The sequence below is a fragment of the Pithys albifrons genome, chromosome 27 (assembly GCF_047495875.1).
Source record: "Pithys albifrons albifrons isolate INPA30051 chromosome 27, PitAlb_v1, whole genome shotgun sequence".
Lineage (NCBI taxonomy): Eukaryota > Metazoa > Chordata > Aves > Passeriformes > Thamnophilidae > Pithys > Pithys albifrons.
This window is the reverse complement of record NC_092484.1, coordinates 3834292-3847128: the sequence shown is the minus strand read 5'-3', so window position 1 is coordinate 3847128 and position 12837 is coordinate 3834292. Positions and strand designations below refer to the sequence as shown.

Sequence of the window (12837 nt, the reverse complement as noted above, 5' to 3'; positions counted from 1 at the left end):
AATGTTTTATTTTTAAGGATCAACCAGTGGAGTCTTAAGATGAGTCTGTTCAGAAAGAATAACTGAGTGCTCTAATAATACACCAATCCTGAGATGTAATATTATAGGAGGGTTATATAAAAATAACCTATCTAAAGATAGTGTATTTAGAAAGAAAATAAGCACAAATACAATTTCTATTAAAAAAACCAAAACAACTCAAACATTCAAGGCTTGGTAATCTAATTTGCAGTTAGGCAAGAGATCATCTGTTTATGAAGTGCCTGTCATACAATCTGTACTGCAGAACATCTCTGCCTGCCTGATTTGCCTGACTTGATGGTTGAAATGTTTTTTTGAACTTGTTAGCAGGATAACTTGTATGGCTGCACAGCCATGGCTGGTTACATGGGATGTTCTCCTCTCTCCTAGCTGAAAACCTGCAGGAGCTCATCTTCACTCACTTTGGCAGTGGGTCCTGTCAGCCCGAGGATGGCTCTGGGCCGGGGCTGCCCCGGAGGGCAGAGACCTTTGGAGGATATGACAGCAGTCCCTCAGGCTCAACTAAAAGTAAGAAAGGGACCATTCAGCACTTTTCTGAGCTCCTCAGCTCCTAACTGTGTTTACTGTACAGGGGATGAGAGGCTCTCACTTAAGAAGCTTCACCTGGCTCTAAAAAGAGATTCAGAGCAGATCTCCAGCGTGTGGGAGTGGCATGTTGGGTCTTTCACTCCTCATACTAACGCTAGAGAGCAGAGTAGGGCTCTCAGTGTTATGCTAAGGACGTTGCCTTAAAACATACTTTATAATTACTACAAAATCTTAATTTTGTTGAAAAAATGAGTGTGACCTGAAAAGCTAGAAAATTTGCATTCAGCTGTCTGCTTTTATTGTTGAGTCATGAACACTTTTTTTCTCCTTTGTAGCTGCACAGTCATTGCCAAATCCTTAGATAATATAAATTGTCCTTTTGGCACAGATGATTTATCAGTTAATTAATTAAATGTGAGGAAAGACTAGATACTATTTATCTCCATTTTTGATTCATACATTTGTTGAAAAACCAAATGGTCTTTATTTCACTGGTTGTAGATCTCTAGAAACTTCTGTTGTCTCTGAAATATGTGTCATATTATAGGCACTTGTTACAATATGGTTTCCATCTCCCCTTACCTCCTTCCACACTCACAGTGGTGCTGCTTTGAGTAGAATATTCCTACTAACCATTACTCCCTGTTATGAGCTCACAATTCTGGGAGCCACAGCCGATTATTTTCATGCAGACATTGTGGCTGCCTGACTTAAAATAGTATAACATAATTTGAACTTATATTTATTTTAACTCACTCTCCTCAAGTTTTTTGAACTTTTTTGAGCAGTCCTAGGGGTCACTGTTGTCTGATCTCCCACTTGGAATCAGCATAGAGAAACCATGCAGTTCATATTGGTTCTGGCTTCACACTCACCGTGTTTTCCTGCTCACTCTGTTACTCACTGAGTTTTCCCAGTGCTGGTGTGAGCTCCTCAAACTCCACTCTTCTTTCAGGTGTTAGGAAGAACAGTAGTGGTGACCAGAGACAGTGGGACTGGAGAGGCCCTGCAGCAAGTTCAGATGTGCAAGTTCATGACCTCCCTTCTGATGCAGAAGAAGGATCTCAAACTGTATGTTGATTTTATGAGTGGTTTAAAAGCATTTCCTTGTGTTCCTCATCATAGTATAGTGCTTCCTCATCACAGTAGTAGTCAAAAGTCCTAATAGCTGGCAGGGCTGGACTGGAACACTTTTGTCTGTTAAATTACTCATCTCTGTAAAGGTTATTTTGTAGGGTGAGTTGGTAGCCTAGCACTTGAGAGGCAACATAATTGGTGTTCCATGTGCTCATATCATTAGCACCAGCTTTAATCACCACACTCCTGTTTCAGCCTGACCCCTGATTTCAGTATTTCTGATATATGTCCTTCAGTGCATGGGAGCAATCTCTGCTCCAGCAGTACCTGTTCCCTCATGAGGTGAACCCTTCCAGTTTATCCTGGCAGCTCTGCCAGTGCCCAACAAGTGTCTCTGTGTCTTTTCTTACAGAGTGATGGAATGAGGCTGGATGAGAGCAGTGGTTTTCAGCCCACCATAGAGTCTCAGGTATGTTACTTCTGCTGTTAAGAAATCTAATGGCAAAATAACCACATTATAATAATGGCATGCAAAACCAAAACAAACCAACCCACCAATAACCCAGTGTTTGTAGTGTCTGTGGAACCCAGCAGATGAACAGCCTCTACCTTGTATCTCTAACACACGCAGAGATAAAGTCCTGACAGAAAGCAGAGATGGGCTCTGGGTGTGTGGGCAGGCAGTTCAAGGAGCTGTCTGACTGCTTTTCCTGCATCTGTGGAGGGATTGGCTGTTCCCAGCTCACTGACCAGACTGAGACTCCTTTGGGGGCTGCACCTGTGCAGTGATTCAGTGCTGGAAGGAAGTGATTCCTGAATAGTTCAGGCGAACAGAAGATGATGAGGAGTAATCCGTGGAATCCCAGCGAGGTTTGCTGGGCACTGACCCACATCTGCACAGGAGTAATACACTGAATTTCCTTGTGCCTGCACATTGGCTGCTGCTGTGTTAGAGCCCTTTGGTAGCCATGCTTCCACTGTGTGTGTTTTTGTACAGATACCATGGACTATTTTCACTGCTTAAAAATTTTGAGGAAGTCTAATACATCCAAACAGCTCTGCTCAAGTGCCTAATGTTTTTTTCCTCCTCTTCAGCTTGTCCAAAGGATACAAACGCTGTTACAGTTGCTCTTCAGCCTTCAGGTAAACCACTGTTTGCTATCCAAGAGATTTGTTAGCCAGTAAATGTAATAAAATTTATGCAGATGTGGAGAAGAACTACCTTGAAAATATCCCCTAAAGCTAGAATGAAGTGCAAAATTTAGACCTGAGATTCAAGGAAACCAACACAGTGGTATTTTGAAGGAAATGTTAGGGCTGTTTTGTCTTAAGTAACTGTTTCCTCTGCTCCATGTGCTCATTTCAGGAAAGATATTGAGGGTCTGGAGTGGGTCCGGAGAAGGGACTGGAGCACAAGTGCTGTGGGGAGAGGCTGAGGGAGCTGGGGGTGTTTAGCCTGGAGAAGAGGAGGCTCAGAGGCGACCTCAGCACTGTCTGGAACTCCCTGAAGGGAAGTTCTGGCCAGGTGGGGGTTGGTCTCTTCTCCCAGGCACTCAGCAATAGGACAAGGGGGGCTCAAGCTCTGCCAGGGGAAATTGAAGTTGGATCCATCAGAAAAAACTTCTTTGCAGAGAGAGTGCTCAGGGATTGGAATGGGCTGCCCAGAGAGGGGGTGGATTCCCCATCCCTGGAGGTTTTTAAACTGAGCTTGGCCGTGGCACTGAGTGCCATGATCTGGTAAAGGGACTGGAGTTGGACCAAGGGTTGGACTTGATGATCTCGGAGGTCTTTTCCAACCCAGTCCATTCTGTGATTTCCTCTTGAAGTTGTTGATATCCATATGGGTATATATCAGTTGTGTTTGCTGTAGCCTTTTAACCAGCCATATTTTGACTGATTTGATTCAGGATAACAATTCTAGATGTTCGCTTGGACACACACAAGCATAATTTATTTGCTTGGCCATCTTCAATATCGTGTCAGTCACCATGGGCTGTACAAGCTGGAGTTTAGGTCTGCTCAGGAAGACAAAAGACTCTGTGATCTACCCTGGTGGGTGCTGTTGTCTTGTGCTTAGCTGTGCCTGTGTTTTGAACCCCTCCAGGCTGTGATATCCCAGCAGGACAGTTACATCGAGGTGCAGAGAGCCACCATGGCAGACCGGGAGAAGCAGTACCGGCTGCAGTCCACCCGCGGGAACCTCCTGCTGGAGCAGGAGAAGCAGAGGAACTTCGAGAAGCAGAGGGAAGAACTGATGAATGTGCAGAAGCTCCAGAGCCAGCTGAAGCTGGAGCAGCAGCGCCTGGAACGGGAGAAGAGTCGGCAGCAGAGGGAATTTGAAAGCAGGGAAGCTCGGCTGCAGGAGCGGGAGGAGGAGACTCGACAGCGCTGGGAGAAGGTGAACCAGGAGAAGGAAGAGCTGGACAGGCAGAGAGAGGCCTATCAGCACGACCTGGAGAGGCTGAGGGAAGCTCAGAGAGCTGTGGAGAAGGAGAGGGAGCGTCTAGATCAGCTGAGGAAGCTGAAGAAGCAGAACACAGTGTCAGGCACTTTCTCCCCAGAAATGGGCCAGGTGAGGAGCTGGTTTCCTGTTACCCTGCTTGATTCTGAATGAAGGGTGCACGTGTCACAGCACTAACCCCTTTTTGCATTGCCCTGGGCTCCTGGAACCACCACCTGAAATAGCTGGTGATGGCTGCTGTCAGTGTCTGAGAAATTCCACAGCTACCAGAAAAATCTCTGCTAGTGAGAATATTTTTAAACAGATAGAAATGGAGAATAAGTTATTTTTGATTGTGTTTGACTGAGGATTTTTTTAAACTCAGGAACTGCCCTATTGCAGGCAAGGGATTGCAGAAGCTGTGCAACTTCTATAGCATTTTGCCCAGTTGATTTCTAGAAACTTTCCCAGTGTTTCAAAATGGGATTTTTTGAGGTCTGATTAAATGGGTTCATTGAAACTGTTGAAACTTCTTTCTCTCCATCTTATCACCCAGTGAGTCTGGCATTCCTTTCCCAGGTGCAGTATTAAGCAATTTGAAGCTGCTTTTCAGTGTCCAAGGACTTAAGCTCTTGCCCTTCCTTCTGTTTCCCAGCAGCTTCATCTTACCTGTTCTCCTTTTCATGGGAGCTGCTTCATGTTCTCAGGGCTGAGGGTGGTCTCTCCCCATTTGCCTTACAGTGCATTTTTTCCTCCCCTAGAGCCAGATGCTGAGTCATTCCATGAGTTTCAATGGGGAGGGGATGGAACCATCTCCCCCTGTGCTGAAATCCTCTGTGAGGGTGAGTGTGGCTGGGCTGGATTACCTGGAGAGGCCGGACTTGGTGCGCAGGGACAGCACCACCCTGGAGAACAGGCCAGTGCTGGCCCTGAAGAATGAAGTGCCAATACATCTCCTGAGTGCAACCAACCAGATCCAGAAACCAGCTGCAGTCCAGCAGCAGATTCCTACCAAGCTGGCCACCTTTACCAAAGGAAGCAAAGAGAAAGGTGGGAAGAACAAGGCATCTCATAGGACAGACAGTTCAGGTATGTTTGTATTCAGGTCCATTTAAATGCATGTTTGATCTCCACCAGCATAACCAGGAGACAAAACACTGCATTTAAACCTCTGGCTACCCATGTGGAACTTAGAAATAAATATGCTACAAGTTATTAGTTAAAATCTCTTAAAATCCCTGACTTAGGAGCTACATGTCTATACTATTTAAATTGGAAATACAACCCAAAGGGATAATGATGAAAATGGAGTTGTGTGTTTCCAACATGACAGAATGGTGGTGAGAGGTTGTAAACCTGGATGTAAAATCTCCTTGTCTAACTGTAGTGTTAAAGGAAAACAGCAAAACCAAAAAAAAAAGTTGTGCATGAGTGGCTTTTCTGAGGCTGGCTTAGCCTTTCCTTTCTATCTGCCCAGAGCTGTAGTGACACTGAATGCAGTGCCTTTCTTAGCACCAGGCAGTCATTAAGTACAGATCTCCAGGCCAGAACTGAGGTGCTGTGTGTGTTGTAGAGCTGAAAGGGGCCAATTTTGTCACAAATAGAAGCAAGTAAAAATACAGTCACCCTCTCCTGGTGTAATTTCTGCTGCAAACTGCTGGATACAGGGGTAGTGATCTTTGCCAATGACAGACACAGTAAAACCACTGCACCTCTTAAAATAGCCTCATTGCCAGCTTAGGGGAATGACCTGTAATTTTAAGTTATAAAATTATCATTTTAGTATTGTGTAGGATTCAGACTTGGCAAGTTTGATCACCAGTTGGGCCTGCAGTGCCAGAGCAGCCTCAGGGCCAAACCTGCCAGGGAGGGGAGGGGGAACAGCTTTGGCACAGTGTAGAAACATCTATTTCTGTCTTGCCTGAAGTTTGGTGCAGTTGCTAACTTGGTTATGGTTCTGCACATAAATGAAGTCTAATATCCTCTTACCCTGCATACTAAATGCTGAAAAATAAAGCTCTAATACCACATCTCCCCATGTTCAGTTTTAATAGCTGTTACATAACAGTCTCTGCAGTGGAAATGTACTTAATGGTGTTTTTCTATAATTTATATGAAAGGTATAAACCACAAATATATTGGTCTCTATTCTCTTGTGACCATTAGTGGGCTGCATGCTTGTTGTGCCCATGTGTAGGTCTCAGAATAAAATGGAACAAAACTTTCTGTACCAGAGGCAAAGTGCTGTGTATTGAATTTGGGGTTTGTGACGTGTGAGGAATGTGTACTGAGAGAGAGAAGTTCTTTGGATCCAGAATAACCATTTCATGAATTGCTTTTATTGTTGAAATTAAGACACTGAGAGGCTGTAACACACCAGAATGAACGTGCTGTGCTGCTGAGCAGCTGTGAGACAGATGGAGAGCAGACACCAAAGTTCATCACAGCTCTGCGTGTTAGAAGTAGCACAAATGGCCATTTGCTGTTTGAATGCTGCAAAGGTTTTTTCCTCTCTGCTGTGCTTGGTAATATGGGTTTTAAATCTGAGGTTGTCAGGGGCTGCTGGGAACTGAATTAGAAATATCAAGGAGGAGGAGAGAGAAAGTATTCATGGTTTAAACAGCTGAAGAGAAAATTTAATTAACTTGCAGCAGCAGGACCAGCTCTCTGTGGTGCCACAGCCTCTGGGATATGTAAAGGGTCGGTGCAGTGGGCCCCAGTGTGCAGCAGTGAGGTTTGTGAGGTACTGCTCACCTCAGATACTGATTTGTGAAATATTTTCCTCAGCATCTGTTGATCAGAAGCAGCTGCTTCCCCCCAGGCTTGTTGCACGAGAGGAGGGTGTCCTGAGGGGCAGACGGTCAGCAAGCCCAGTCCTCCCGAGCAGCCAGACCTCTGCATTCCAGCCAGGTATGTCTTGGCCAACCTGCCTGGCTGTGGAAATGCCTCAGACTCTCTGTGCAGTGTGATGAATGTGTCGTCTTCTCATTTTTCCTCTAGAATTGTATGGCCCCACAGATGCTCAGCCAGAAGCACTTTCTCCTGCCTCAGCAAACCTATTCAAGCCCAACAACGTTCAGGTTCAGACCCTGGTGACCTCCCAGCCGAGTCTGTTGAATGTGCAAGATGATACCAGCAAAGAAGATGTTATTTTCTTCTAATTGTTTCCAGTTAAAGATGAATCTCCTGACACACTGTTTCAAGAACTCAGGCCCCAGTGTGCAACATGATGGAGACCTGACATGGATGTCTTCTCATCCCTGCCCAGTTACTCCTGGCAAGGACCAGACCAGGATTAACTGTCCTACTTTGTTGGCTTTTCTGCCAGCAGCTCAGAATGAGGGCACAGTAGTAACAATTTGCTTTCAGATTCTCCAAACATGGAAATGTATTGACACATGGCATGGGTATATCTATTCAGGGCATGGTAAAATCCTGCCATTTATTGCAATTTGCTCTTTTTGGAGAATGTACACACTTCATGGGCACCATCTTGTAAATTGTTACCGGTGATGTTGAACCGCCCAGATTTTTATGTAAAAAGTTTTAGTAGTAGGCCCCAAAATGGCTGCAAATTTTTAAATCTCTTTTCCCAGGTCCAGTGAGGTCAGTACTGGGGTGTTGGTGGCAGCGAGCCAGTGTCCTTGCAGCCAGGTGTGCCAGGCACTGTGAGCCCAGTGGCACCAGCTCAGTGGCCAGGTATGGTGGAGAAGGTAAGGTGAGCTGCTCACAGCGTGCTCAGGGCAGGAGCTCCACCTGCCTGTGAGGAGAGGGTTGGACCCGTGAGGATTCCCAGCAGGAATGAAGAGCTGGGCTGAATGCACATTTCAGTGGCCACCAGCGTGGGCTGGGATCTGTCTCTGTGGGTGAGAGCAGGGCAGGCTCCCAGGCAACGCTCATGAGTTGGTTCAGAAGGAACTTTGAGACTTGGATTTTGTCCTTTGCTCAAGATATGTCTAAGAAGCATTTGAATGCAGTAATTTATTGTCTTGTTTAATTCTGTTTTCTGCATCTTTTGTTTGTCTGTTAATTTGTTGGGACTTTACTCCCAGTACCAGAAGATATCAAAGCTGCTGTTTCTGCAGAGACTTCTCTGCAGCTTTGTGGTAGGGATGAAGGGAATAAGAACTGTTTGGTTTTAAAATTAAAAAAAACCCAACTCTCAGCTAAACCTGTGTTTAGCTGCTTTCAGCTAAACCAGCTTTGATACCTCTTGTTAAATGGGTCAGTTCTTGATCATGGGATGTTGATGACAGTAAGTGTTCTGCTGAAAAGGCATTATTTCCCTTTGTAGTAATTTGCACAGTTGTTTTGTGTTGTATTTTTCACTCTGTATCTCAGATCCTTTTTACACACCTCACCAGGGATGTGTATTCCAGTATGTGTTGAATGTGACTGGTCAGATTTATGATGCACAGGAGAGATTGTTTAGGGGTGGGTATTGTTACAGAATTAAAGAAATCAGTATCTCGGAGCTTAAAAACTTGGATGAATACTTTTCTCAACATGATTGATTATAGTTTTTTTCTATCTTTGATTTAAAGTGATTTTAGCAGCAGTGGGTGGAAGGCCTGTTGAGTTCTCCATCCATGGCCATGGATCCAGTGGCAGTTTGCCAGTCTCCTCAAATCACTGAGCTGTCTCTGGTTAGGGCCTTGGAGAGGTTAGTAATGTCTTCAAGGTCATAACTTCACTTTGCTTGGGAGTTTTAAAGTTACTGCAGTAGTTACAGTGCCTGAAACATTATAAGTTTTCAGCAGAAAATGCAGAGTTTGTTTTCAAGTGGTGATAATTTGTTATTGTCTTCAAACAAGAAATCGAAAACCTCAAGTTTGTCAGGGGGAAAGATAAGCCACGAAAGAGTGAATTGGTCTTAGGGACAAGGACTGCTGCTGGAACACTTGTTGAGTTTCAGGGTCTGTTTCTTTGCTGAGTGATCCTGGTACAAACCTGAGGCAAAGGCACCGAGTTCAGTGAGAGGAAACTTGGAACCATCTGGCTCATTACCAGCCTGGTGCTGCTCCTCCAGCTCCCAGGAGATCAGTGCTGTGACACTGGACACAGTTTGCTGGGAAGGGCTGCTTGGAGAATCAGCAGCACTGCAGAATTCACAGTGCTTGTCAGCAGAGAACAAGGTGGGACTGTCCCACGTGGTGATTTTGGGTTGTTGTGATACAGTGTCAGTGATGCTTAGAACACAATTCTGCCCCGTATCCAGTTTTTGTGTTCCTAAAAGCTGGGTTGGAATGGAGAGGAAATCCTCAAATCAGTGTAACTTCTGATCAAGCCAGCAGTCCAGTCACCTCCGCTCCCCTGTGATTTCTTCTGGAAGCACACAGGGAAAGCAGCAGGAATGCACAGTAGGGTTCTCCCCTCTGTGCTGTGGTTTGTGTTTTACTGAAAACTCAATGCCCCCTTTGCCTTAAATTACCAGGTTTTTAGGAGTTTTGGCCTAAAGTTAAGTTGTGTCAGTGGAATAAACCACCTCAGCCAAAGAGGGATGTTGGTTTGGGTGTTTGGAAACAATTTTTGGAAACATTTGTTTAGTTTAATTTTGTCCCTGTCCTAAAGCGTGGCTGAAGCAGCTCATTGGCTGCTTTCTACTTCTGTGCAATGAATGAGTTGGAGTATAGAACAGTGACATCTGGAAAATAAACTCTGCAGTGAGGTCTCATTTCTTCAAGTGTTTTAACTTAATTGTTAACATTTGTGCTTTGAATAACTTTTGGCTGTTAATAACTGGACCCAGGCCGGTGTCAGGCCAGGCTGTTGTTCAATACCCCAAAAGCTCCTTGGAATATGGGTCTGCAAGATGGGTCTTCAAGCTGTAATGGAGAAATGACCTTAAAAGTCATTTCCTGACCTCAGTACACATGTCTGGCTGCAGTTGGCTGTATGAGACCTCTTTTCACTCAGAACTGAGACAGCATCTTCTCCCGCTTGGGTCTGGATCATGTAAGTGCCATGCTGGTTTTGGTGTGGCTTCCTGCTTGGGACTAGACCCAGCTTGGAGAAGGTTCTGGAATGAGCAGGTGCTGTGATACCTCATTGTTAGTGCTGAGTATGGGCAGGTGATTTGTGGATGGCTGAGGGAAGCAAGGGAATTATTTTCTTTAAATGAATGAGTCTCTTCACTTGTGCAAAACTGAATCTGTGAAATTGGTATCAAATCACTCCAGCTGAGTGAATTAGTCTTGAACTCTTTGCTCAAATCTTGTTCTTTGAAAAGTAACTTCTAGGCAAATTAGTTTGCAAAATACTGCTGTGTCCTGGGCTAAGTAACCCGCGATTGATTCTGAGTCACATCCTTTCCATTGGACTTTTTGATCCCTTCAGATAAAAGTTTCCATTTAAGTGATTTCTGAGGATTAGACAGTTCAAATTTCTGTGCCTCCCAGGTGCCTTCTGGCTTCTCTCTGAGCTGGGGTGTGGAGGAAATGCCAGCACGAGCTTTGAACTGCTGCTGTGTTTGCTTGGTGTCACAGCCTTAAAATTATCAGCATGTTTGTCCTTTAATATTGTGCTGTTGCACCGTAGAGGCTGTTCCTGTGGTTCTGGTTTCAATTGGAATGCTGGTGCAAAGGAGGCTTCCTCTTCCTCTTCCCCCCTGGAACGTGGGGGTTCTGGGTTCCAGGCTGAGGATCCCTCCGTGGTCACTAGTGCTGAGCACAGCTGCCCTGTGTGTGTTGTGGATGCTTCCCTAGTTTCTAACTCTGCTGTCTGTGGGTTGTAGCTGTGGCCTGTCCCACGAGTCGAGACCGCTCATCATTCCCCAGCGTGAGGCAGAAGAATTGCTGTTCCTAGAGACGCTTGCTCATCCAGGTACTCGCATTCCTGCACAGCCAGGACTCCTTCTAGGACTCATTCTCAATCGTTTGCAGACAGTTTTGTCCTTCTGAGTAATAGTCAGACGATCCTGCGTACACAGAGCTTGGTGTTTGTCATTTGCATTTACAATGGGAGCTGAAACTTAAACTAAGAAAAGGTTAAACCGCGTCTTTCGTTTCCCTTTAACTCTGCGGAACGGGAGCTGCGGCTCCCTGGTGCTGCTCAGTGTGTTGTGCCCCCGTGCAGGGGAGTTTGGAGATTTTGTTGTCTTCCCCAGCAGTTCTCACATCCACAAGGAAACAGATCTCAGTGCCAGGTTACGTGTTCTGTAGGCAAAGCCTTTCCCTGCTCCCTGCCGAGACCAGACCCCACATCTCCGTAACCACTGGCGACTTCTCCGTTCACCATCAGCACGTTCTTCTTCAGACAGCATTTGTGTGAGCTCTGGTTCATAACATTTGTGCCATGTTTATAAATCAGTTTTTTATATTTTTGTACTGAAAGGAATTGGAGCACTTTAGAAAAGTTTTATTTCAAATTCCATTTCTGTTTGTACCCGGAAGGAAATCTCTCATGGATGTAGATCCTGTTGGCATAACTGCGTGCATCTCACTCAGAGCTGTGAACTCTTGATGCTCTTTAGTCTTAGGTCTGGTTTCTAGGCCCACCTTGCACTGTAAAGATTTAATAAATAATCATGGTCCATGGTTAAATTGACCATTTTGTTGGGGAAGAGTTTGGTTTTGTTTTTTGTTAGGGTGTAAACATTGTAAATATTTCCTTTACTGTTGATACTGCAGTAGCAACATCTTTGTAGTCTTTATTTTATTTGTAAAGTTGATGGTTAAATGTTAATATTCTGTTGAATTGTGCACTCTTGATTAATTGTAAACTTGATCTTAGCACACCAAATGATGATTTTTACAATGATTGCATTGTTTCTCCACTGAAGGATTTCAGAGCTGCAATAGGACTGAAACCAACTTCTAGCAATAAAAAAGAACATTTAAAAACTGCCTGCCTTTATATAATTATTTATTATTTTCTATTTGAACTGAAGATCAGAGCAGTTGCCACTTGTCATGTGCTTCTCATTTTCTACCCTGGATAGAAATAACGTGCCACATGAACAAAAGGACAGTTTTCCAAAGGACAGGACAGAGCATGGGAGGTGTTTAGAGGAGGATAACAACAGCTGCAGCCCTTGGCAGGAGGTGAACACCTGAGGGGAAGATCAGCTGCTCCCAAACGCCCGAACTCGCCGGAGAGAGTGAACTGGGTTGAGTTTCCTACATTAGCATGGAGGTGCTTTGCATGGTGCCAGCCTGAGACATGCCTGGCTCTGTCCCAGGCAGTATCGGTTCCCACTTGGAACAAGTATAACAAAAATAGAAACTTTCTCCCTGGAGCCTGTGCCAATTTGGCAGCTCTTGCTCCTCCCAGCACCATCCCAAAGCCTCTGGCTGTGCTTCCCAGCTCAGGAGCACGGCTGTGCTTCCTGGTGAAACCCCCCTCGTGGCACAGGGGCTGTAACCTGGAGTCATTTCTAGAGGTGAGAAGAGATGCAAAACTGGGGAGAGAGGGGGACAACTGGGACATGGGTCGGTGCTCTCAAGGAAGAGGGAGGATTTTATCATCTGAATCCTGCACTGCAGCCAGTGGTGAGGAGAACCCTGAGCCAGAGTTGGGGCCAGTGCCAGTGCCAGTACCAGTTGTGATGTCTGCCCATCACTGCCTTTGGGGCTTATCAAAGCAGCTGTGAGTGACCTGGGGTCTCTGTGAGCAGGAGTCAGTAGAATAAGTCAGAATTTGTCAGTCTCTGAAGTGCACGTGACATCTGGGTTGTGTTACAAACTGGAACTCAACTGGAAAAACGGAGATTTTCTATTTTTCCAACGTATGTAAATAATCAAACACTTCTA

General features: G+C 45.2%; 1 protein-coding gene across 3 annotated transcripts in view; it reads left to right on the top strand.

Annotated features, from left to right (window-relative positions):
- Positions 1-11929, top strand: part of ARHGEF18 (Rho/Rac guanine nucleotide exchange factor 18) — a 47127-nt gene extending 35198 nt beyond the window's left edge. For all 3 annotated transcript variants that reach the window (XM_071577981.1, XM_071577982.1, XM_071577983.1), the window contains 8 exons: positions 412-549; positions 1526-1641; positions 2060-2116; positions 2743-2790; positions 3752-4219; positions 4849-5176; positions 6875-6997; positions 7088-11929. In XM_071577981.1, the coding sequence (XP_071434082.1) occupies positions 412-549; positions 1526-1641; positions 2060-2116; positions 2743-2790; positions 3752-4219; positions 4849-5176; positions 6875-6997; positions 7088-7248 (1439 nt within the window). In that variant the 3' untranslated portion in view covers positions 7249-11929. The remainder of the gene's footprint in view (positions 1-411; positions 550-1525; positions 1642-2059; positions 2117-2742; positions 2791-3751; positions 4220-4848; positions 5177-6874; positions 6998-7087) is intronic.
- Positions 11930-12837: the final 908 nt, after the last annotated feature.